The sequence below is a fragment of the Anser cygnoides genome, chromosome 1 (assembly GCF_040182565.1).
Source record: "Anser cygnoides isolate HZ-2024a breed goose chromosome 1, Taihu_goose_T2T_genome, whole genome shotgun sequence".
Taxonomy (NCBI): domain Eukaryota; kingdom Metazoa; phylum Chordata; class Aves; order Anseriformes; family Anatidae; genus Anser; species Anser cygnoides.
Window position 1 is genome coordinate 143,759,722 of NC_089873.1, and position 26,244 is coordinate 143,785,965.

At 38.4% G+C, this 26,244-nt stretch overlaps 1 protein-coding gene across 1 annotated transcript; it reads left to right on the forward strand.

Annotated features, from left to right (window-relative positions):
• TMEM182 (transmembrane protein 182) lies at window positions 1-25,032 on the forward strand. Its single transcript, XM_013190208.3, has 5 exons — window positions 1-339; window positions 759-858; window positions 2,730-2,828; window positions 11,498-11,635; window positions 23,528-25,032. Exons 1-5 carry the CDS (start codon window positions 199-201, stop codon window positions 23,749-23,751), a joined length of 702 nt encoding a protein of 233 aa, XP_013045662.2. The 5' UTR covers window positions 1-198; the 3' UTR covers window positions 23,752-25,032.
• The last annotated feature ends 1,212 nt before the right edge of the window (window positions 25,033-26,244 follow it).

Sequence of the window (26,244 nt, forward strand, 5' to 3'; positions counted from 1 at the left end):
ACACAAATTAGGAGACACAAATCAGCTCACAGGGCATTGGGAAACACAGGGAGAAAGTCAAGCAAGGAGGAACTTCTTCAGACATGAGCTGTATTCTCCAAACTTTCTAGTCACTCGCACAATAATTTTCTTTAGTTTACTATTTCTTCTTAAGTAATTTTAAAAAATACTTGCTTTTTTTTTAAGATAACTTTGATAATGAAACTGAGTGTAGGAATATTTTTTGGAGGTTTCTTTGCAGCTCTAGGGGTTTTGCTTTTTTTGGTGGCGTTTGGAACTGATTATTGGCTTCTTGCTACAGAAATAGGAAAATGTTCAAAAGCACCTGAGGATGTTGGGGTTAGTATGGATTTTTATTTATAATGGGAATTATATATTGGTTGTTTCATGGGTGTATTTATTGTGTAAAAAAATTACTTCTGTAGGAACTTTTGATCATGTTCATTTTGACCTTCTGGAGGTCTGCTGCTTCAAAATAGGGCTACTTCAAAACCGTTTTTAAGTAGTTATTATCAACTCCAAAAATAATTTGTCTTTTGTGATACTACTTTTGTGATATAATAGTCTTTCAAAGGAACTGTAACTGTATAGATATACTATAGCTAACCTATATTCTGACAGTCTACAGTTTATTGTGATGGTGTTATTTTTTACTTAAACATTTAATTTCACATGAACTTGATTTTTTCAGGTAGCTGAAAAAGGGTATGATAATAGCTTTTTATTTATTTATTTATTTTTATTTTTTATTTCCATAGGGAGAGAAGGCCACTTTCCATCATGAAGGTTTCTTCTGGAGGTGCTGGTTTAGTGGAAAAGTAGGAGAACATAACTCCAGCATGTGGAAGTTCTGGTACAGTAAGTAACTCTTTTCCTTTGTTGTTATCTACAGTAGCTTGATTTCAAAGCTGGTTTTTTTTTTCTGTTGTTGTTGTTCTTGATATTTTTTTTTGAGTGATTGTGAATCACTCAGTTTCATTTGGCTTCTTTGTTTCTTCAGCAGTCTTTAAATAAATTCAAAAGTGACAAACACTTTTGTAATTTGTACTAAAGGAATCCCCAGGACAAAAACATACATGTTTAAATATCAGTCTATTCTTGAAGTGTTATGTTACTCTTCTCCTTTGTTACTCTTCTCCTATGAAGACAGGCTGAGAGAGCTGGGGCTGTTCAGCCTGAAGAAGAGAAGGCTCAAGGATGACCTTATTGCAGCTTTTCGGTACCTAAAGGACACTTGTAGAAAAGATGGAGAACAACTTTTTGCTCAGGCGGACAATGACAGGGCATGGGGGAATGGTTTTAAACTAAAAGAGGGGAGATTTAGATTAGATGTTAGGAGGAAATTCTTCCCTCAGAGGGTGGTGAGGCCCTGGCACAGGTTGCCCAGAGAAGCTGTGGATGCCTCATCCCTGGAGGTGTTCAAGGCTGGGCAGGATGGGACTTTGAGCAACCTGGTCTAGCAGAAGGTGTCCCTACCAATGGCAAGGGGTCTGGAACTGGGTGATCTTTAAGGTCCCTTCCAACCCAAACTGCTCTGTGATTCTAGGATATAGTTCTATGTTATACCTGACCTGTTAAGTCTGAGTCCATTCTTATCAGGACAGTCTTTTGCTTTGTGTTGTTAACAGATTGTTTATGTCTGTAACATTGGAAAAAGAGCCTTGTGGTTAGGATGGTCTGTGAGTTTTTGCCTGCACTATTTCTCCAGCTAGTTCTACGAGTAGCTTAAGGAGGACATGAGCAATTCCATGGTGAGAATAGTGTCGTACACATCCTCTCCAGAAAAATCCCTCTTCTAATTGCGTGGATGACCTGTTTTCTTTCACTACATGCCAGGATTCTGGAAGATAGTGAGTTTTTTGCCAGCACATTTTCCAGTGAAGAAGAAACTGAGCAAAACTTCTACTGTGTTTGACCCTACTTGTGATATACAGAGCTCCCTCTCCTTATCGCAAGATTTCCACAATTCTTGTGAAAAGCAGGTGCCATCATACCATTTTGACTTCGATATCCATATTTTTCTAAATATGTTGCTTGGTCTTAGGTGGCAAATGTAATATTCACTGTAATTTCCCCTTGTTCTTTATCTGGATAATTCTGCAGTCAGGAATATGAAATCTGAATGTGATTTAAACTATAGAAAGCCTTTACCCTTTGCAAAGAAGAAGGTCATCACCATCACCTTTTTACAGGCATTTAATAAAAAGGGTGAAATAACACTTCTCTGGAGATATTGATTCCATAGAATGAACTCATAGTTGTTGAGACTGTAAAATTTCTGAAGATGCTCGGTATTTGTCATTATCTTTTCACAAGAGAAAAATTAATTTCCTGTTTTTGTTGTTGTTTTATTTGCTCGTTTGTTTGTTTTGGTGGGATATGCAGTAATGAGACAGAAATAATTAACCTTCACAAGAGAAAAGAACATACTCATATAAAAGCATACATAGGCATTGCATATAAACTGCAGTGTACCAGATCCTGCTCTCAAGAGAGGCTTCTTTACTGTTCCCGTAGTACAAATCTGAGCTGCCATTTAAGGAATATCCTTGGCTGGATATCAAGGCTGGTATCTCTTACCAACGCAAAATCCACTGTAGGGCTACTGCCTGGGAAGGAACCTGGAATCTTGACCTATGAAACTCAGTTTACCTATTTGAAAAACAGGCATAAAATATTTTATTTCTAAGGCATGATAATATTAATCTTTTTCTCTCTTTTCCTTTTAGCCAACCAGTCACCTTCTAAGAACTGTACACATGCTTACCTCTCACCATTTCCTCATATCCGAGATGAACACAACTCAACCTCCTATGACTCTGCAGTCAGTAAGTAATTTTTTGGCTGCAAATGGATACAATGCCTATAGTTTCAAGAAAACAATTTGGATGCTTCAGTACAAAACAGCATTATCACTCCAAACAGTTTAATTTATAGAGTTTTGGTGTTTCATACTTCTCATACTTTTACAACATGCATATTTAAGACACTATTTAGCAAAGCACTTAAATGAATGCGTAGCTTTAAGTATGATGGCAGAATGGAAATCATTTCTAAAAACAGAAACATTTCTTTTTAGTGCTTTATTTTTTTTTTTTTCCTACAGAAAAAGTGTCTTCCTTGGGCTGAATGCATTAAACAAATACTTCTCATATATCCCAATTAAACTGTTTCTTGTTAAATAAATAACCACATGTGGAATTATATTGTATTTTTACTTTATGAGAAGGGAAAAGAGGGGCCTTGATACTGTCTAAGTTTATTCAACTAACTCAGATATACTGCACCAAGTGCCGGAGGTGCCAGCTTCTCTCCACTGACACTATAGGAAGCTGCAGCACTAAAATTACCCTGAACAGTGCGTGCCATACATGAATAATGTAGACCAAGAGTGTGGCAATATGCAATCTTGTTTTGTAAATTAAGTTCTTTTTGAAAAAATATATATGTTCTATAATATTTCAAAATACTTGATATCTTAAACTGAGATATTAACACCGAGAAACTATAGTGTAGTAACAGACATACATATGTATATGTAAAATACACAGAATCGAAAACCTTATACTTGAATAATGCCTGGAAAGCTCTGTTTTTACTACTCCACTTAAAAAATTGGTCACATTTCATCAGATCAAGGGCTTTATGCAAATGTATTTGAAAATATTGCTTCTGATGCCTATTTCATATGACTTTTTAAATAACCTGTGATATGTGGATGCTGCATGTCTCTGAGCCTGCTGACTTAATGACTTAAGTGATCCCTGAAGCTGTAATTATACCTTTGCTGACTTTGAAGTGTCTTCAGAATCCATGTTTTATGCTACAGACATGAAAAAGAAGTTGGACTGGTAACAGTTCTGTTAATCTTCAGAAATTATGAACTGTTTGTCCAGGAAGAATTCATACCTCATCCTTCAGAGTCAGAGATCTAATCTGTAACTTCGAAGCACATCTAGAACAGTTTATCTTTCCATTTGAAAGTGACGAGTCATCTGCTCCTAATAATCTAGACAGAGTTTGTATTCCACCATTCACTCATACATTCACAAAAGATCTTCAAATCATATTGCATGATTACACAGAAATGGACAAACAAAGAATAAAGAAAGGAGAAGGAATATCATCAAAAGTTTAATTAATTTCAGTTAATGTTTGCCAAAAGAACCACTGCTCAAATATAATTTTCCTATCTATATTTTATATTACAAGATTAAAAATAGACAGAACTGTACTATAGATGCTGGCCCAGGTAGAGTATATTCAGAGCCATTCCTGCTGTATAAATAGATACAGTTGGATTGCTTTGGAGCTCATTAAAACTGGAGAATTTTTTTTTTTTTTTTTTTAATGCCACCAGTTCATTTTCAGCATCTAGAGCAGGTATACTTGTTCAAGAATCTTCCACAACTTATTATTAAGAAGGTTATATCATCATCTCTTCTGTTAGTTCAAAATTCATTCCTCTTCTATTGTACTTTGACAGTCCTGCCTGTGATATTTGGCAAACAGGCTTTTAAAACCTCACTGAATCTGCATTTACTAAATTAAGAAATACTAGAAAGTTGTTTTCTTTGATTCACAGTGGAGGAAATGCTTCTCTGAATTAGTCAGTGGAGAAAGCCCTCCATCTGATTTCATGCAAAAAAAAAATTATATATATATTTTGTCAGCTATTTGTACATCCACTTGGCTGTATCTAATACTTTCTGTCAACAAAACATAGAACAAAAGGGCACTACTGAAAGATTAGGGTTCTTGTTCCTTTTTTTGCTTCTGCTACTGTATCTTGATACAATATTTCCTTTTTCATGTCTTATAGTCTTCTCAAAACATTCACTTTGGGGGATAAAAAAAAAAATCCACCACTCTTGGTCTTTTCAGAAAGATTTTTCACCAAGTTTTTCGTGAGACCCCCAAGTCTTATTTTAATTAGGAATGGATAAGAAATATTATGTCATCTGAAAAATAGTTTGCTGAAAAATAAACAGTTGAATAAAAAGCTTTAAACTTCATTAGAGAAATCAGGTGCATATGCACAACACAATTTTCTAAAAATCTCTAGCTTCATGTTAACAGATCTGTTACTTTCTGAACAAACAAAGGCATGCACCTTCTTTTACGAACAGTTCGGCTTAAGAGAATATGAGAACTTGTCAGAGCGGATTGGATTTAATTACAGACACTAATGAAAATACAACTGTGGTTTGTAGTTGGAGTGCCATGTTACCATCCAGTTAGGATAGCTCAGGCAAAAATCAGTTTCCTGAGGACTATAAAATCTCTGATGATTTTTGAGTGGAGTGACTGAACCAAGTCCTCTGTTGACATAACTCCTTTGGCTTTAGTATCAGTAAGAATTTGCTTCAGAGTTTTTCTGGGCCATGGCCATAATTCAAAAAAGGCTTGATCTATCCTTTATTTATATTTTTTCATGTGTTGGTTTTAAAGTGTTTGATAGTTCCCAAAAACCTCAAAATCTGAAGACCTTGAAGTTTATTAGTGTGTTAGTATGCTTTACACAAAAGGCCTGGTTCATCCTCCTGTGGAAACCTAGACTATGAGTTCTTGCTGTGAAGAGTTATAGCCTTAGATGGAAATGTGAAGACAGAAAAGCCTACAGTGGTGCTTACATTGGGGATTCAAATGCATGTTTTATTGTCTCAGATTTCCTTTCATCATTACTGTCAGATACATGATCAGCTTGGAAGGGTGAGATAGTACTGTTTTGAAATTGCAGCTTTCTGTATCTTAATCACAAGTATTATGGCTTTGTTCATTCATTGTTTTTGTTAAGCATCTTGGTGGATCACCTGCCTGCAGTGTAAAGTGCAGTCTACAGCTCTGCTAGCCATCATTTATAGTTATGCACTTAAATAATTTTGCAGGCCATGTCATTTATCTTAACCTGAAATAGACATCTAAATGAAGTCAGGGAAGCCTGACTCTAGTGACTTTCTGTGATGTTACAATGTTTTATAGTGACAGCTATTACAATGTGCAGCTATTAAGAGGACAGACAGCACCTCATTGTGTCACCAGCAGATTCATTTATATGGTGATTCACAAACATATGTGCAACAGACTACAAGCTAGGTATAATAATTAAAAAAAAATAGCCCATACAGTAAAAGTACCAGAAGAGTGACCTTTTATTTATTTTATTCTAAATATTTTATTCTAAAATAAGCATACTTATATATACATTTTTATAATTATAATTATATTAAATAATAATTCATTGCAAGCTAGATTAATTCATGGTATCGCATCACATTACTTAACATTGATATTCAAGGGCTATCATACTTTTATAAAACTCTTTTACTGTACAAAGTCCTTACTCATACAAATAGTCCCATATTGCAACAGTGAGATAATTCCTAAGAAAAAGAAGTATAGGATCTATCACTTAGTCAAGTCATCAATTAAAAAAAAAAAAAAAAAAAGTTTATTTGGAAATATGCAGTAGTTTCTTAACTGTTGTAAATTGCCCCAGCACCTTTTGAGGTTAAATTGGAAGCAATTTAATGGGGCTGCACTGACACATCAGTTTAATACTCTGATTTGTAGCTGCTAGTACTTTTTTTCCTGACCATTTGTATCTTATTTTGTCCAGTACTGGGCACATTGCCAACATTTGAAGTAGTGCCTAATATAATGTGGAATACAGAATGTTTATAGGACTGAAGAGAAGTTCTGGTTCAGCAACTGTTACATCTAAATTGGTGTGATCAAATTTATTGGCAGGTTTGTTGCTGGGCTGAAATTAACCTAAAGTAATCTAGGAAATATCAGCAATGAAATCTGAAAATAATAACTGTATAGTGAGATGCTAGAATTAGCCTATTTTTAGGGCAAAAAATGCTGTTATGTAATACGGTCACATAATTGCCCATGAGAGGTTGTAATACAGTACATTTACTAAGGGAGAACTCCCCAGCCACTAAGCAGTGATAAAGCAAGAAGTATTTAAAAAAGCAATGTATTCATAATGTGAATATTGTATTTATTTTACTGTTAAGGTTATTTGAAAAAAAAAAAGATTATTACTACTAAGGGATAATAAAGGTTACTGAGTGAAACTGATAAAAGTTTTGCAAGGTTTATTGTGTTGCTAGATGTGTCTCAGGTGCTGCTGCTGAGAGCTGTGATCACATTTGCAGTTGTTTATCTGCAGAGAAGATACTTCAGATATAGTACAGTTCAGGCACTTTACCTTTCATCATATTTTATATTGGGAGTGACATTTTGATACCTCTTGTCAAAATCGTTTTGATATCACTTACATTAAATAGAGAGGTAAAAAAGATATTCTGAAATGCACTATTTAGCCAAATCACAGGAAAGGTTCACTTTAGGACCTGAGTTTGTGGGTGAAAATTCACGACAACTTTTCCAAGTCATTTTAATGATTCTTTGTAATGTTTATGAATCACTGTACTCACACACGCTTCAAAAAGATTTTCAGCTTTGCAGGACTTAATAATTCTTGTTCGATATTAAGTGATTGTTTTTTTGTTGTTGGTGGTGGTTTTTTTTTGTTTGTTTTTGTAGGCCATAGGAAATGTATGAGCCAAGTCTTTTACATGGCTAAGATTTTGAAGGACTTGAAGTTGGCAAGGGCAATAAAGTATGTGGTGTGGTTTCATGAGTTTGGTGTTAACATCTCTAGTTTTAGATGGGTGTTACATTGTATCCTTAGCTAACCTGTTCCTGAATAGCCCATTATGGAGGTTTTGAGGTGTGCATTGCTACTACATAAAAAGTGTGTCTTTTAGGTGACATAATTGTGTAACCGTGTCAAATATATTATTACTTATTTTCCATATCATGCACCAGTAACATCTTAAAACATGAAACTCTGGTGTCAGTTTCTAAACAGGTTTGGGATCTACTATACAAGAAAATGGGGCTTTCGGTACTTTTCAGCGACTTATTCAAAATTCAGTCCCTTACTTAAAATGTGATACTTCAGCTACTTTTCAAATGATGCAGAAGTCTCCAGAGGAATCTAAGTTAGTTAGTTAATCTAAGTTTCTCTTTTGGGAGAAAAGCAGGTGGAAAGGCAAAATCACAGGTCACGCAATTTGAAAGGAATATAATTCAGCTGCAATATTCTCATGGTATATAGACTGAGTGGTGCAGAGCTCAAAGACAAGCATTCTGGCTGTACTCCTGTTTTTCCTCTAAGTACTATTTTATTTTTAGGCCTGCCTGTCACTACCAAAACAAATGTTGTACCCTGATGAAGGGACGGCTTACCAAGACAAGTTACAGAACCCTCTGTTTAGCACTCTTGCAACATAGAGCAATGATATCTAAGGTTAACACTGCAGATAGGTTTACCTCAGACTCTGCAGTAGTGCTTGTACTTTATTTCTTCCACTGCAGGAAATACTTGGAATAACGCAAGTACTTGAGGTAGCTAATTCTGACATATCTGTGAGGTTCATTTACTTAGCGCCTGCTGCCTTTGAAGAGGCAAGGGTGTTCCTTGTTTGGACCAGAACATCTTATGAACTTGCTTCAATGGGACTTGAAGTGGTGCAAACTTCTCTTAACATCTTGTGTACATACACTGAACCACAGCTGAAACAGACTGCTTGGATCACAGTGTCATCCCTTTTCATGGGTTATAAAGAAGCATAATTCAAAGCAGCATCTTCTGTTGTTTTTTATCTGTCAAAGTTCTCCTCAATCCTAGAGCAGCAGAGTCTTTGAATTAAGAATTTCATCCTTAGGTAGGTTTATTTCAACCACCTCTCTTGTGTTCATCTGTTGATGCCAGCTAAGCTAGTGACTGCAATAGGGCTGCACTATAATTTTGAATGGTTAGCTCCACAGGAAGTGATCTTGCCCATCTAAACAGAGAAGGTAGGAGATGTGGTCTGGGTAAAAATGGTCTGAATATGAAATAAGTGAAGTCTTCTCTGTAGAAGAATGGTTGCATTTTAATTCCATTATTAAATAAAAAGTTTAGATGCTCTTAGGGTGTTTACTTGGACTTGTGCCACAAATGGCCTTAAAGACTTCCTGTCTTGTAGATTAGAAGGGGTAAGCATTTGCGTGAAAAGTCACAAATTTGAGAGCACTGAAGACTTTTTACCTGTCTTCTCTATTTTCTAATTGAAGTTTAATGATGGAGTTAGCTAGATAAACAAGTATTAGGATCATCAGAATATCTCCATGATTGTCTAGAGAAAATAATTATGTATAGAGGAATACAGTGGAAGCTTATTTCAGGTGATAGCTAAGTCAAATCAGTATTTCACATATAATGCATAAAACAGTTACGCTGTTGGAGAAGAGAAACAAATTTTCTCTTGTATAGTCACAGAGAGGTTTAAACAGATTTTCATCAGGTACATTTGTACTCCATTTATGTTTAGTTTTCAGGAATACTTGAGGAAATCAAGCTTTTCTGGTAAAAGTTCACTAAAAGACATCTTCAAAGTTCCTGTATATAATGAAGCTGCACACTAATTTCATAATGCTGGAGAAGCTTGTGTCCTCATCCATTCAGAAAATAGATACACTGCTATATAATTTCAGTGACTGACCATAATGATATTGAAGTAAGTTTTTTCAAGGTCCATTTTGGCCAATGTGTCCTATTATGTAGCATGACTTTGAAGTACCTTGGGCCATCCATGTAAAGGAGTTGGGTGGTTATAGGCTGATTTAGCAGTATTAGGTTTTAAATGAGGAAGTAATGTCCCATGGACTTGGGGACTGCGATGAAGCTTAGCAAAGTAGACCCATGAGTAAAATAATATGAAATTGCTTCAAATACCCAAGACCAAAGGACTTGAGAGATTTACCTTTCTAGGTCTCCATTCACTGTCCATTTGCATTAAGTGAATCGTTTAACAATGTGTTTAACTTTAAACAGGTGCCTCAATCCCGTAAGAATTAGAGTGCTTAAAGCAGAACACACACTTAACTGATTTGCTGAACCACAGCCTTATCTTTTACCTACTATTTTCATATTTATTTGTTTATGTGGAAGGAAACCTTGTATTGGATATGAACCAAAACACAGTTTTAGCCCTTCTGCCAACTACTTTCAGACACATTCATCTTCCCTGTGCCCAAATCTGCTGATCATTGTGGCAGAAAATTATGTCTGTGAATCTTTGCCTGGATTAAAAAGGTTGTTATTTAAAAAGTGTGTCTAATGTGATGTGGTGAATGTGATCTAGCTAATACATTTACAGGGCTGAGGTAGGCAAGATGATGTATACTTTAACATGAGTTAAGCTGGTCAAGTTGAAAACCATAAATTTTGAAACACATTAGTAGGAAACACAAACTGATAATGTCTAGTGCACCTTCAGTCTTTAGATGAGAGCAAACCAGAATTATTCCAGAATAGCTGGCTTTCGCAGCCTGAATGGATTTGAAACTTTCAGGAGTTGAACCAGTATAATAGTTGCTTAGCTGTGTTTTGCTATAACAGTAAGTAGGTGCTGTCAAATGATAAGTGGCAGTTTCTTTTGTGACTCACTTTTTCTGACATGCCAGCTGGCTTATATGCTTTCTCTCAGTTGGGTGGAAATGTTTTTCACTGACTGAATTGTCAGTGCTTCAAGATTTTCAGATCTGACGATGGAGATCTTTGCAACTCATAATTTTACTAATGGGTTGTGTTAATGTACCAATTTTTAAATTCATGGGAGGAATTTATGTCACTCTTGTAGCATTTGTAAAATGATGACTTTGTTAAATGGATGTGCAATTAACCAGCTAAAAAATAATTGTTAGAAAGACTCTTTTGGCCAGAGTATGTCACAAAACTCTCGGCTCATTTATCACCAGCTGCATCCATTAATTCAGCACTGTTTGGCACTGTCTAACAGGGACTTCTGAAACATCACATTTTAAATTTAATAAAATACAGAGAGCATTAGAGCAGGAATAGGCTGGTTTTAAAAAAAAATGTTTTTCAGTTTACATTTTTGAGTTGCACTTCTTTCCTGCTTAAATTTCCTTGTATTGAATATGACTATATGTAAGGAGAATTATCCACTAGTCAATTATAGAGAACTTAAAGATTGCTTTTGGTGAGAGGTTCTGACCACTAACAATGTCAAAATGTTAGAATTCTCTGCTTCTCCCAGTCAATTTTGGTAAAAAAATAATCCAGTCAGTCCAGTCATTTACTCCAAAATATCATTGCTACAGCTTTGGTGCACCATTTTCTAAAGTGCATAAATTTGCTATGTTGCAAGTCACTGTCTAAATATTAAGCATATGGATTTCGTTCATGGTAACTTACATCTTATTTTCCATGATCGTTGGATAAGAACTGTGGTCCAAACCTACTTTGATCCACATGATATATAATGTGCATACACAATGGAATGAATGTTTGGTTTGTTAATAAGGAAAGTGAAAAGAGAAGAGGAAAGGAAAAAGTTTTGTTAGCCAAATATGTCACTTGTTTAAGTTCTAAAAAGTGTTGTGTGCTTTTTTCCTTCTTCCCTTTCTGCAGTTTATCGAGGTTTCTGGACAGTTCTTATGCTCCTGGGAGTGCTCACTATTGTGGTGGCTAGTTTCTTCATCATCTGTGCAGCTCCTTTTGCCAGCCACGTTCTGTACAAAGCAGGAGGAGGCTTTTACATCATTGCTGGTGGGTATACTGTTTGCTCAGTCAATTAAAGCTGTTAGAATAGAAAAGATACAAGGTATTTCACCCCATTTTCTGTGACAAAAAAAATAAATTATATTAATCATGGGTAAAAGAAAGAAAAAGTGCATGCCTCTGTCCTTTGGCTTTTGGAGCACCTGCCTTGGCGACAATTCTTTCCACAGTTATATAGTCATGAAGCCATTCAAAAAGCTACCATTTGATTAAGATAGAAACAACAACAAAAAAAAGTCTAGGACCATTCATGGAATCACTTTGCAATTTCAAACTAATTATTTAGCAGGAAAAGGAATGCATATTTAGGGATGCTGCCTTGAAGGACTCTCAAGGGCTTTAGCTAAGAAGAGTTTTTTTAATCAGTGGCACAAAAGCAATGAAGATGGTAATGGTAGACTCTAAAGAAGTTGCAAGACACAGCACATTCACATGACAAGAATAGGAGACATTTTTTGTATGTGATTGGAACGCACAAAATAGTTGTCAAATATGAGTAAGTGGAAGCTCTAAACCTCTGTGAATGAAACATAGTTAATAACTGAATTACCTCTTTCCTCATAACCCACATCCTCATTCAGGTTGGAAAAGACCACCAAGATCATCTAGTCCAACATTTAACCTACTACTGACAAGTCCACCACTAAATCATGCTACTAAGTTCTATGCGTTTCTTGAAGACCTCCAGGGATGGTGATTCAACCACTTCCCTGGGTAGCATATTTCAGTGCTACACAACCCCTTCAGTAAAGAAATTTCTCCTGATATCCAACCTAAACCTGCCCTGGTGCAACTTGATGCCATTTTCCCTCACTTTATCACTTTGCGCTTGGGAGAAGAGCCCGATCCCCACCTTACTATCACCTCCTTTGAGGTAATTGTACAGTACAATAAGGTCTCTCCTAAGCTTTCTTTTCTCTAAGCTAGACAACCCCAGCTGCCTCAGCCGCTCCTCATAAGACTTGTTCTCTAGACCCTACACCAGCTTCATTGCCCTAACGGCTGGATATGAGTTATATATATTCTAATATGTAGGATGCATCCTTCCAGGATTCAGCTGATTTGACCAGCTTTCTGGGACACTTCTCTGTTAATCTTGAAGAGTCTGGGAAGATGTGTAAGATAACAGTTGTGTAGGATGTAAATGATAATATGTGCTCAATCACCATTCTAAACTGTATACAGTCTTGTGAGAGTCAGTTCTAAGAGCAGCATTGTGCTATGGAGCAGAGCACCCATGCCAGAATCAAAAGGCCCAGGCACTCTTTCTCCTTCTATTATTGATCTGCTGATCTTGCTTATCCACTTTACCTTGGAACTCTGCATACACAGACTAATAATGATCATAATTTACTTGTAAAGGACCTTCAGTGAAGTGTGGGAAGTATTTTATATTATTGTTGGAAAAACTCCTGAATACTTGCATTTGCTCCATTGAGGATTACTCCTCCCCAGTTTTAAAAGACATGAAAAAAGTATTCATAATCTGTTGGAAATTCTAAGGTTTTTCTGGTACTGAGTTGCAGATTAAAAGCCCATGTAAATCATGCTCTTTTCCTGCATTTGTAATCTGTAAAAATCTCTGCTGTCTCTAGAAAGTGGCAGAAACTGTTTGGGAGGAAATGGGAAAGCACCAGGAACTAGCAGGGAGACCTCTGAAGTAAAGTGTGTTTTTTCCACTATGGGTCACTTCATCCACCCTAATTTAGGCAAGTGAAGGTTAGATCCCCAAGTCTGGGCTAGTCACCCTTGGCTTCCCTAAGAGGCCTGCTGGAAGCAATAACATTAATTAACAGTCAAAATGTTAGGTAAGAAGTCCCCAGCTGGCAATTCATTTCATCTTGAAGGAGGGGCTTAAGATGGCTCACATGAATGCTCTATAGAATCATAGAAACATCTAGATTGGAAAAGACCTTCAAGATCACCAACTATCAATCTGACCTACTGAGTCCCATCACTAAACCATGTCCCTTAGTGCCACATCCATGTGTTTCTTATACACCTCCAGGGATGTGGACTCCACCACTTATCTGGGCAGCCTGTTCCTATATTTGACAACTCCCTCTGTGAAGAAATTCTTCCTAGTGTCCAATACTTCCCCTGGCACAACTTATGTCACGTAAGAAATGACATACCTCTGTGCCTGGCAAGATTATGGAAAAGATCCTCCTGGAAGCAATGTCAAGACACATGCAAAACAAAGAGGTGATCCAAGACAGCCATCATGGCTTCACCAAGGACAAATAGTGCCTGACCAGTCTGGTGGCTTTCTATGGTGGAGTGACTGCATCAGTTGACAAGGGAAGACCGATCAATGTCATCTACCTGGACTTCTGCAAGTTCTTTGACACAGTCCCACATGACATCCTGATCTCCAAATTGGAGAGAGATGAATTTGATGGGTGGACCATTCAATGGATAAGGAATAGGCTTGACAGTCACACTCAAAGAGTGGTGGTCAATGGATCTATGTCCAAGTGGAGGCTGGTGACAAGTGGTGTACCTCAGGGGTCTGTCCTGAGACCAGTACAGTTATAGAACAGAATCATAGAATATCCCGAGTTGGAAGGGACCCACAAGGATCATCAAATCCAACTCCTGCCTCCACACAGGTCTACCCAAAAATTCTAAGAGCATAGTCCAAATGCTTCTTAAACTCCGACAGGCTTGGTGCTGTGAGTACGTCCCTGGGGAGTGTGTTCTAGTGCGCGACCACCCTCTCAGAGAAGAATCTTTTCTGATATCCAGCCCGAACCTTCCCTGTCACAGCTTGACACCATTCCCTCAGGTCCTGTCACTGGTCACTAAAGAGAACAGATCGGTGCCTACCCCTTCATTCCCCTCCGTGAGGAATCTGTAGACTGTGATAAGGTCTCCCCTCAGCCTCCTCTTTTCCAGGCTGAACAGACCAAGTGACCTCAGCCGCTCCTCGTATGTCTTCCCCTCCAGGCCCTTCACCATCTTTGTAGCTCTGTTTAATACCTTCATCAACAACACAGCGTGATCGAGTGCACCCTCAGTAAACTTGCAAATGACAACAAGCTGAGTGGTGCAGTTGATACAACAGAAGGAAGGGATACCATCCAAATGGACCTGGACAGGCTTGAGAAGTGGGTCCACATGAACCTAATGAGGTTCAACAAGTCCAACTGCAAGGTGCTGCAGCTGGGTCGGGGCAATCCCGGACATGAGTACAGACTAGGAGAAGTAATTGAGACCAGCCCTGTAGAGAAGGACCTGGGGGTTCTGGCGGATGAAAGGCTTGACATGAGTTGGCAGTACACACTTGCAGCCCAGAAGGAAAACTGGGCTGCATCACCAGAGGAGCAGCCAGCAAGGAGAGGGAGGTGATTGTCCCTCTCTACTCAGCCCTTGTGAGGCCCCACTTGGAGTACTGCGTCCAGGTCTGCAGCCCCCAACACAAGAAGGATGTGGGGCTGTTAGAACGGGTCCAGAGGAGGGCCACAAAGATGATCAAGGGGCTGGAGCACCTCTCCTTCAAAGACAGGCTGAGAGAGCTGGGGCTGTTCAGCTTACAGAAGAGAAGGCTCCGGGGTGACCTCATTGCAACTTTTCAGTACTTGATGGGGATTTATAAAAAAAAATGGAGAGCAACTCTTTGCTCAGTCAGATATTGACAGGATGAGGGGGAATGGTTTTAAACTAAAAGAGGGGAGATTTAGATTGGAGGTTAGGAGGAAATTTTTCACTCAGAGGGTGGTGAGGCACTGGAACAGGTTACCCAGAGAGGCTGTGGATGTCCCATCCCTGGAGGTGTTCAAGACCAGGTTAGATGAGGCCCTGAGCAACCTGATCTAGTGGGTGGTGTCCCTGCCTGTGGCAGGGGGTTGGAACTAGGTGATCCTTGAGGTCCCTTCCAACCCAAACCATTCTGTGATTCTATGACTGAAGGTCTCTCTACCAGCACCACTAGTCCCCATGTGGATGAACTGAAAGAGTTCCCCTCACATCCGATAAAGAATGGAGATTCTCCTTAATCTTTTGCTGTTGATATATTTATAAAAGCATTTTATTGCCCTTTACTGCGCTAGCCAAACTGAATTCCAGCTGTGCTTTGGCCCTTCTAATTTTCTCCCACAACTTGACATTTGGGAGAGCATCTATACCTCTCTTTCCTTTACTGAGGGAATCTGGACTATTTTTAGATTCTTGAAGTTAAGTCATTGTTATTAACCCTGTATATGACCTTGGGCCTGTCTCTTTGCCCCTCTCACCCTTTGAACCTATATAGCAGATGTTCTTCAAGGGAAATCCTGACTTTTACTAAGCATATACTTAGTATCTTTCAGCTTCAGCACTGTTCTCAACCACAGCTTCAGAGCAGGGCTGTGTTATTTTATATGTTACCATTTTTGTTGTTGAAAATGAAGGATATTTAGAAAAATCCTGCTGTGATTTCTCAAAAGGAAGTGGTTGTAACAGAATACTGGACCCTGCAGCCAGTAGGCTAGCACAAGACACTTTGGCTTGGTTGTGGGGACAGAGTTCCTGACTGAGGATCTATCATCAAGAACTATCCTGACTGAGGAACTGCATCTACTCCCAATCACACCAGTAGAGCTGAGCTGCTCGAGGAAGGTACTTACTGTAAATATCATCATGCTGTTCAACACTTCAGATCACTCACAAAACCAAAACCAGAAGCTCTTCTCACAAGTCAGTGTACCCACACAGCCCATGTGTCCATGCTATCTCACTGCCAAGGTGCAAGTGGCAGTTATACTAGGGAGAATATTAGGCTTCTGAGAAAGAAGTCAGTCACCATAGTTTTTCTGTAGAAGTCTGAAAGCAGAAGATAGGAAGATCAGTCATTTTCCTACTTTTGTACTTTAAAGAAGAATGCTAGATGAATCAATTTTAATACCCACTATTGGATTGTATTGTTTTGCAACCTTAAGTGACAAACTAGGTAGCAGTTAAAAACTTTGCCTCAAATGAAGAAAAAGCTTGTAGTATAATCTGTTGTCCTATCTTAGGGTTCAGAAAGCAGGTGAAGAGGTTATTGTAAATGAGATTCAAGTCAACTATTTAGCCATCCTAAAGGTGTGTTTTGTCTAAACCTGGACTTGTCCAAAGCATTTGAAACTGTCCTGCACAACATCCCTGTCTCTAAATTAGAAAGAGATGGATTTGGTGTTGTTCAGGACTAGGTTAGATGAAGCTCTGAGCAACCTGGTCTAGTGGGTGGCATCCCTGCCTATGGCAGGGGGGTTGGAATTAGATGATCTTTAAGGTTCCTTCCAACCCAAGCCATTCTACGATTCTATGACTGAAGGTCTTTCTGCCAGCATCACTAGTCCCCATGTGGATGAACTGGAAGAGGTTATACTCCAAGGGCCAAGGGAGCCTCAGCAGGTTCTCCAGAGCATCCCAGATCTGAGCCCCAGAAAATCAGCAAATGTGCCTAAAGAGCAATTCTGATGTCTGGTCTGTGGCAGGGTCACACACCTGCCTTTTGCTCATCCCAATATTTAAGAAAGATTGGACTAACTGATCTTAGAGGTCTTTTCCAACCTGAATGATATTATGATTCTGTGATTCTAAAGGCTTCAAGCTTCTCCTCTTGAGTGGTGCCTCTGAAGTACTACAAATGGAGAGGCAGACACAATTATTAGTATCTGTGGCAGCTTATTGACCAGCAATTTTCCGTATTAAGCTTTCAAGTTTCACCCAAGTTTACAGGTGAAACATGTGCTATGCCTGTGGGGAAAAAGTGCCTATCAGTTTAACAATACCACAGTCAATGAGTTGAGCAGTCTCTTTGCAAGCTCACCTCCATGTCTTCAGCCTCAGAGGACGGAACAAGAGCAGCTACAGTAGCGCAAACTGTAAGAAGCCCTATAATTTCTTCAAATGTCATAGGAAAAGAAGGGGAAACTGCCATAAAATAATCACTTAGGGCAACCTTCAATAAAATTCAGATTATCCCGGGCCTGTTCTTGCAAGATGTCTGGATGTTAGTTAAAACTTTCATTTTGTACTGATGTCAGGCAAGCAAGACCTCACGATGTGCACAGAGCATTACAGAATCACACCCTTGTGAAGACGCAAGATTAGAAATATGACTTCTGCTTCCTGCCAAAGGAGTGAAAAAGCTGATATTTTAATTCTAGCTCCTAGATGAGGACAAAATCTGTCTTCAGAGACGTGTGTGCCAACTACCATAACTCTAAAGTGGGATCCTCTGCAAATACTTTAGAGTTGAATGTAAACCATACTTTTTAAAGTAAAGGTCACAAGAGGCCAAGGTAGGTGGAAGTAACTATAATAAGGACAAGGACAGAAAAATGCAATTGAAAAAAATAGGTATACACAGACGTGCAAGTTTTCCTCAAGTGAGAGAAAGAGTTCTAAACTTTTAGGCAGAAGCAAAAAGCTCACATCATTCTTTCTAAGACCTTTTGTCTTCATGTCTGCATAGTAAAAGACTCGTGCCATAAACAGCCATTCACCATTGACAAGTGAAAGGCATTTCTACGTGGGAAGAATAAGTACTAAAGGCCAGCAAACTGCCTCTTGAATTCATAGACATTTCTAAAGGTTCTGTATTCTTTTTCCTCTGCAATATGCACAAGTATTTGTTTGAAAGAAATTCAAAAGAATAAATGCAAAAGACAGAAAAGAGTGACCTCAGAGAAGTCCATGTCTTATCACATTGCACAGAGCTGTGTATCAAACATGTGTGTTCTTAAAAAAATGCAAAATGGAAAAAAAAGAAAGAAAAAGGAGGAGGAGGGAAGTATTTATTTGTCTTAATCTCTCTCAGACATACTTCATGTTCTAGAAATAATTTCCCCCATCATTCCTGATTCATGCAACTGCTGTTTTATTTTATAGTCACTAAAAGGCAAGGGCAAATGGACATCCGCATGCTATGAAAAAGGTCTAAATGCTGAAAATGTAGAAATACATCATAGTATACATTGTTCCTAAAAATATCTGCTTCATGAAATTGTGGAGGTTTTTTTTTTAATCTCAGTGATTTTGCCTGGAAGCTTGGCCATGGGAGTTCATGACATTCATGATAGATAGTAAGTACAAGAGTGCAGAAACAGATTTCCTTGAATAAATATATATTCATTTTAGCATATTCTCCTTCATAATGAATAGGGTTTCCTATTACAGTTATAATGGATGCTTTCTCAGCTCTATTGCCGTGACTAATATTTTGAAGGAAAGAGACAAGCTGGTGAGGCAAACTTGTCGATGCAGAAGTAGGATGGAATAGCAGTAGTTATATAAATAGAAGGATTCTCCCTGTTGCCTTCAACAAGCAGTACAAACTTTATTTAAGAAAATACTCTCCAGCAATAAAACGCCTAACTCTCATCTCTGCATTTACATGGTCATTGCCAATGTTTCTGAGTTACCAATATTTCAGTGACTCTACTAGATTCTTCAGAATCAAATCTAAATCTTGTGACTGGGGGTGATGTAAAGACATATTAATTTTTAACTTTTTGCAATAAATGATTTTTCTTCAAAAATACTCTATTATCTACACATAAACTGAGGCAGGCAGAAAGAGGAGGCTCAGGGGGGATCTCATCAATGTGTATAAATACCTGAAGGGAGGGTGCAATGAAGACTGAGCCCGGATCTTCTCACTGGTGCCCAGTGGCAGGACAAGAGGTCACAAATAGAAACACAGGAAGTTCTGTCTAAACATAAGGAGACACTTCTTACTGTGAGGGTGACAGAGCCCTGGCACAGGTTGCCCAGCGAGGCTGTGGGGTCTCCTCCTTGGAGGCCTTCAAAAGCCACCTGGAGATGGGCCTGGGCAGCCTGCACTGGGTGGCCCTGCTGGGGAAGGGCTTGGGCCTGGTGGCATCCAGAGGGCCTCAGCCATCCTGTGGTGCTGTGATTCTGTGATTTTGGAGTGTTTTTTTTTTTTTAGGAGCTACTTTAAAACACTTAAGCAGACCACAATAGACAACTGTTTAGTAAAATTTTATGTCTTCAATCAGATGACTTTACTTTGGTTTAAAGTATGCTCCAGTGAATGGTAATCCACCACCAAGTATAAATAACAAAAACAGAATGTTGCAGTGTAGAAGTAGGATAGAAGTAGTGTAGATGTATGCACAAGGTAGCAGGATGGAGAGGCAGAAGACGGATAGATGTTTGTTTATTAGCAACTCTGCTTATGTTAAGCAAATTTGCCTTGGCTTTGAGGAGCAAAACTCCTTTGAAAGCCAGAACAAAACGTGAATACTTAGAACCTCTGAATATCAGATTTTTTTTTTTCTATGCTTCATTTTTCTTTCTACAAAACAGCTTTTGATCTACATTTTTGTAAACAGCATATAAAGTTCTGACTGTAAATTGACGTCCATTGCAGTTCATAATATGTAGTCCAAATTAATATCTTGTGGTCTGTAAAAAATAACTCGCATATTATATGCATCTGAATCTTACATGCTACCCAGTCCACTGAACAAAGTGTTCTGTTCTTGATACTGCTTTTCTTTCAAACCTTTCTTGAACAGCTAGCATCTCACTGTTTTATTAAAATGAGACAATGCAAACAGGCATGAAGTTATATCCTCTGAAAAGAAACATAATTCTTTTAGAATCTAACAACCAGATAAATATTCAAGGCATAGTAACCATTCATTAAGCTCATAACTTGCCTTTGAATCGGGTGTTTTGATGCAATCAGTGTTGATGCCAGGAGGAAAAACCCTTTAAGTCAAAGAGACTTGCACATGTGCTTAAATTTAAGCACAACCTGAAGTGCTTAATGGATAGGAAGGAACCAATGCCTCTGGCCCTAAACATCAAACATTTTCAGCAGATGCATTAGTGATAATAGAAGTATATGATCTGCTTCCCTGCTCTCACTACTGCTTCTAATGTACTCTAACATCTCAGGAAACAAGACCAAACAGACAAAACAGAAGGTCAGCGTGTGAAAAAATGTTTCTCTATTTTCCTTTTTCTCTATGTTACCATTTACAACATAGAGGAGACTCAGTATACTACCCTGTAAGTGCTTAACTCCCACGAAATCATAACTCTGTGAAAATTAGAAAAGATGGGCATTAACAAATGGAATCCTATTGGACCAGTGGGACTTGGCCAGTTTTTACTTAGTCTGATTCTGCTGCTCAGAATATTTCTTGAACACTCTGAACAGCATACCTACTAATTAGCCTCCATTAGCAGGTAGTCAGAACCCTTAAATACTCTTTTTAGTGCCTTAATTAACTAAGAAGGTTTACATGTTCTTCCTTCCTTTTTCTTCTGTTTTAAAGATGGACATTTATTTCTGCTTGACATACATTTCTTCTGCGAAATTTCCATACCCAAGAATTTGACAAAGGCCGAAGTTAGCAGCTTGCTGTGATATCACCTGATGGATTTTAACTTAGCTGGAGTTGTTTTACCACTCACAGAACTGGCTTGCTATTTTGCGCCTACATGGAGCTGGCTCTAGTTTAACTAACTAGACGTTGCTTCAGACTGCCTGAGGAGCAAGGGGTGCCCATTTTGAAATTAAAGCACCTCTGAAAGTCTCCTGCTTTAATGCTTCTGACTAACTGGGCTGTTTAGCTTTGTGTCTGCCCGGCGTGCCTGCTGGAGGTCAAAAGCATTCCAGATGTGCAAGGCCTGGTTATACTTACCTGCTGATATAGTAAGGGAATATACACCACTACTTTCTGTAATTATTATTCTTCTGGATTAAGATTGCTCTATTGTAGAGAATAAAATAAATAGAAGACTTTGGACATTTCAAATTAAACAGTCACAGCCATCCGATGAGGTAAATTCCAATGTTCATATGGATTTTACCATGTTATCGATGTATCTTTCCAAATATTTGTGTTGGTTCTAATTTTTCCATGTTGCCTACATTATCTGTTATCATTATACCTTCTGTTACAGGAATCTTCTGCTCAATTTGACTTATATTTGGAGATTCTTCAATTTAATTTCTTATTTTGTTTATATCTGGCCCCGAGGTGATCCTTCTCTCTGATTGTTTCACCATCTGTGTGTTTAATACAATTGCAGCACTAAATTCCATCAAAATTGAGTTTTGCTTAGGTGAAATATTTTCAAATTTGAATTTATGTCTTTTAGAGTTTAGTTTTTGTTTTGTTTTGTTTTAATAACTTCATTAGGAATTCAAGCCTGCACAAAAAATGTAATCCTGGAAGTATATTAGTATATTTCATAGACAGGAAATTCTTTGGGATTTTCAGTCACTTTTTGATTATGCCTCAGGTTAACTACTTCAGTTCATTTTTCTGGCTGGCTTCAAAAGGTGGTGTTCATAAACATTGAGTTGTGAGCTTTCACCTGTCAGATGTTCAGGATATCCAGAATGTAAACCTATTACATTCTGACAATAAAGCAACAACAAGAATGTCAGCAGGTCACCAATGTAAATTGCTGCAGCTAACCTGTCTGACTTTGCTCAAAGCAAATGAGAGAATGATGATAGGAGTCGTTCCCTGGTAAGTGGATAGCAATGGCAGGGCAAGGAGGTGGTGAGGCAGCATCTCAGCATGGGGATAAGGAAAGGCAACCATGAAAGAGTACCAGGACAGCTGGATCTGGAGACAAATACCTCTCCATGAGTACTTACACAGAGCATTTGTGGGTTTTGTCATATTTGTTCAAGGTGGCATTGTAAATATTTAGAGACCTCAAATATCTTTGACTTGTACTCTGCTGCCCTACAGCCTGTAGGTTCAAGTTTGGCAATAAGTGTTCCCAGAAGTATTTCACTGGCTTATGGTTTTAACGAGGTACCTAAGCATCATGGCAGGAAAACATAGGTGGTGTCCCCCTAATATCTTAGTGTTGGAATAGATAACCCTGCTGCTTGTAACTGTGCTATGACAGCTGGAGCTCAGGGAGCATGTGGGTACAGGCTGGAGCATGCAAAAAATTCAGACTTGTGCCCTCAGCTTTCCAGTGGATTTTCTGCTAGAGCATCTGTGCTGCAGGCTTGCATTTCTTAAGTGTTCCTCTTACTAAAATAAAGAGGAACATTCCTCTAAACTAAAATAAATTATTAGGCATGCGACTGATACTTAGGAAAGCACTTTATTCTTATATCTCCTTCTGGTGTATAGTAACAAAGAGATTAACAAAGTTTGTAAGGACATGTGCTCCCATTGCTATCATGTGTAAACAATCCAAAGGCCTTTCAGAGGAGTGGTTGGGAAAATGCTGTGAATTATGTGGTGGATTAATTCCAGGAAACTGTTCTGCACAATCTGAGGTTAATACTAATAGCCTGCTTCATAGTAGTTAATACTAATAGCCTGCAACTTCTTTTATAATGTGGAAGATTTGAATGGAACACATTTGAATTTGTCTGCAAAATACTTGAGTAGAATACTCTGAATATTCTAAACCATGCCCTTTTCATTAAGGAAAAAAAAAAGCAAAATGTAGAGAGGTGAAGACAATAGAAAGATTTCCCACCCCTTCCTCCTTTTCATACCTCATCCAGAAGTCTGTGATAGAAACAGTATCAGAGTTTGGGAAGTAAATGTAGAATTTGTTTTCTAGATCATCCTATCATAACTCCCCTTTCTTCCTCCCCTGGCGACTGAATTCAAAACAGTGAATTTTGTCCCTAAAAACACCCGTGTTTCGGTCTGCCCACCAAAAATAGATATATCCTTTGTCATGGGAATATGACTTTCAGGCAAAACAGAAGCAAGGTGGAGACAGAGCTTGTCAGAGAAAGCCAAAGACAAAACATATCCAGTGATCACTGACTGTGCCTTGCAGAGGGGGCCACAAGTGTGGATGTGTTTCTAGGTATTACTGTATAACCGCTAAGTGCACCCAGTGTTTGTCTCACACTGTCATTAAAACCTTATGTTTCTTTTCCAGGTGTCTTGTTCTCACTGGTAGTCGTGATGTATGTGATCTGGGTCCAGGCGGTGGCTGATCTGGAAAACTACACAAACATGAAAAAATTGGATTGCCCAGACTTTGCTGTTTATGTACGCTATGGCTGGTCTTTTATGCTGGCTCCAATAGGAGTATTTTTTGCATTATTAGCAGGAATGCTATTCTTGTTGGTAGGGCGTGCTATTTATTTACGCTCAGACTAGTCATATACTGAAGGGAATACAGGAAACCTAGTGAAACTTCATGACACAATTTTATACATTATTACTGTTATGGCAATCCTAAGTATGCAGGCACACTTCTGGAATTTCTTCTGTTATTTGTTGAAGGCTGATGGACACAAAATTCAATACAGGAAGAAACCACCCTTAGTCCTAGCTAGTTGCTTTTAATTCTTTAGAAAGTACACACGTGGTTCTCCATAGTGTACTACTAGCAGCATTTTTGCAGTTTTGCAAACAGAGGAAGGCAAAAATATTCTGCAACTGAAAGCCCAATGTGAAATGGGCCAAATCAACATTTTATACATTTCTTAACATGTATCTTGTGCTTCTGCTTGTAGAGAACAGTAAAAGATGGAGGGAAAACAAACATTCAAATACAGTAATTTAATCTACCTCCTCTCCTGTTTTCCACTACTTGCCTCAGCTTCGATACAAGCAAACTTATCTGCACTTTATAAAAATAGAGTGCAGTTGTTCATGCAGAGTCCATGGGAAGAGGGTAAGAGAGAAGACAATTACAGTAAACAGCGATTTGGTGCTAGTCTGTACATGTAAAAGCTTAACTACTTCTGTTACATGTTTCTCCTTTCTGTATGCATTTGAAAGCTGTATACTTCTATATTCTGAAATCTTTGTTTTTTTTGCATGATTCTGTAGGCCAAAATACCATATTTTATTCACTAGTTAAAGTTATGCCAAAACTGTACTTTGAATTACTGCTTTAATATTTTAATCAAGTTTTAACCCTTTTATTTTGAATGGAATAATTGGCTCCTCCTCCCTGAAACATTTTCTTGGTTGTGTCAAATGCCTTTTTTTTTTTTTAATCATAAAAAGGTTTATTATGAAGATAATACCTACGACATGTAAATGTATGTTTAATGTAGCCATCATTTTTCTTAAATATTAAAAATCTACATTATAGACCAAATCCATCCTCGCTACTAGTCATCCCAGGGAAATCAATGAGACTAGCAAATAAAGCAGGGGAGGAGGATTTGGTTCTGTTTTGTAGGAGTGGCTGGTTCTTGAGGTGTGTTTGTGTGTGTGTCTGTGCGTGTAAGATGGGGTGAGGATGGGGCTGTATGCATGATATGGAAAAGATGGTGTGGAGTTTTAACAATGGGGAAACTTGGTTTGTCTGGCATTGGGCCCAAGCTGAAATTAAATCCATCTGAGAGTGTGTTCATTTTCACTTTGTAACTCAATGCAGAGTAGTTTGAGACTGATGGGGAAAAATAAAGACTGCATGTTGGTTTCCTCTTGTTCGTAATGCTTAATTCCACAGCTGTTATGAATACTAAAAGCATCACTAAAAGGCAGGAAAGGAGTGCCCACCTAGAAGATGTGGTAGGCTAGATTGGATGTTGCTTCCATTTCAGGAGCTTTTGTGATTGGAAGATTTCCAGCCTTCCCTGCTACTTATTTATTTTTCCATCATCAAGATTAGCATTATACAATACAGAACAGGAAGATGACAAGGGCAGGGGGTAGAGGAGTATGGGGCTATGATGTTTGGAATAATTACCAAATCATAAAAATATTTTTATTGGCAGCTAACATGGTGTTTTTAATTACTGTGTCAGAGAGTATGATGGGTGAATTTTAACCAAATATTCATAAACTTATATGTGAACTCCATATAAATGATAGCCATCCGGAGAACATTAGGGTTACACAATAATGCCCTTGGTTAATCAGGAAATGCTGAAATTAACCCTGCCCCTTGTGCATATGGTATTATATTCCTGCCCGTAATTACACAATCACATACTGTTTCTCAAATAATACAATCTGTGGTATTTACCCCCTTTACAGTCTAGGATACTCACTGGTAATTGGGGAGGTAAATTCAATAATCAGCAGTCATTCGGCTAGGTACCCCTCCCAAACCCTGTCTGGCTCTCTGCGGGGGAGAGTCCTTCTCCACAAGAGCTTGGAGGGGGCAATACGCTTGAGCCACTTTCTTGCAACTTTTAGAAGCTGGAGGAATCGAGAGGTGCCTCAGAGCTGGACTTCTTCCAGGAACCTAACCATGTGCGCAGCAGCAACTAATAAACTCTGCAAGGAATGAGCCAAAGGCTCCTGTGGAGCCCTTAATTCAGCCCATGTGCATCTTCAGAACTCTCTCCATTATGCAGCTAAATTAGCTACCCTCCTATGTGCAAGGCAACCTCTCTTGGAGGCAACCTAAATTAGCTATACTCCTATGTGCAAGACAACCTCTCTTGGAGGCAACCCTCTGGGTCAGACTGCGGGCATAATGGCTGTTGCAGATCCAAGGAGTTTCCTTAAAAACTTCAGGAAGCCTTTCGACATCGGTAGAAATTGCTTAACTATGAATATTCTTCACTCTGACTTACTCTGTTGATTTGCTTTAACTGGATGCCACCTTTTTCTCCTAATGGCAGAGCTGATAGTTGGGTTCCTTCTGAAGTGATGTGGACAGGTTGCATGCTCACACCAGGACAT

Bases quoted from the DNA above. Each gene is read 5' to 3' on its own strand.
- TMEM182 (XM_013190208.3), top strand. From the start codon at position 199: ATGAAACTGAGTGTAGGAATATTTTTTGGAGGTTTCTTTGCAGCTCTA. The intron at 340-758 runs GTTAGTATGGAT...TTATTTCCATAG, and splicing joins AAGCACCTGAGGATGTTGGG to GGAGAGAAGGCCACTTTCCA. The intron at 11,636-23,527 runs GTGGGTATACTG...TTTCTTTTCCAG, and splicing joins AGGCTTTTACATCATTGCTG to GTGTCTTGTTCTCACTGGTA.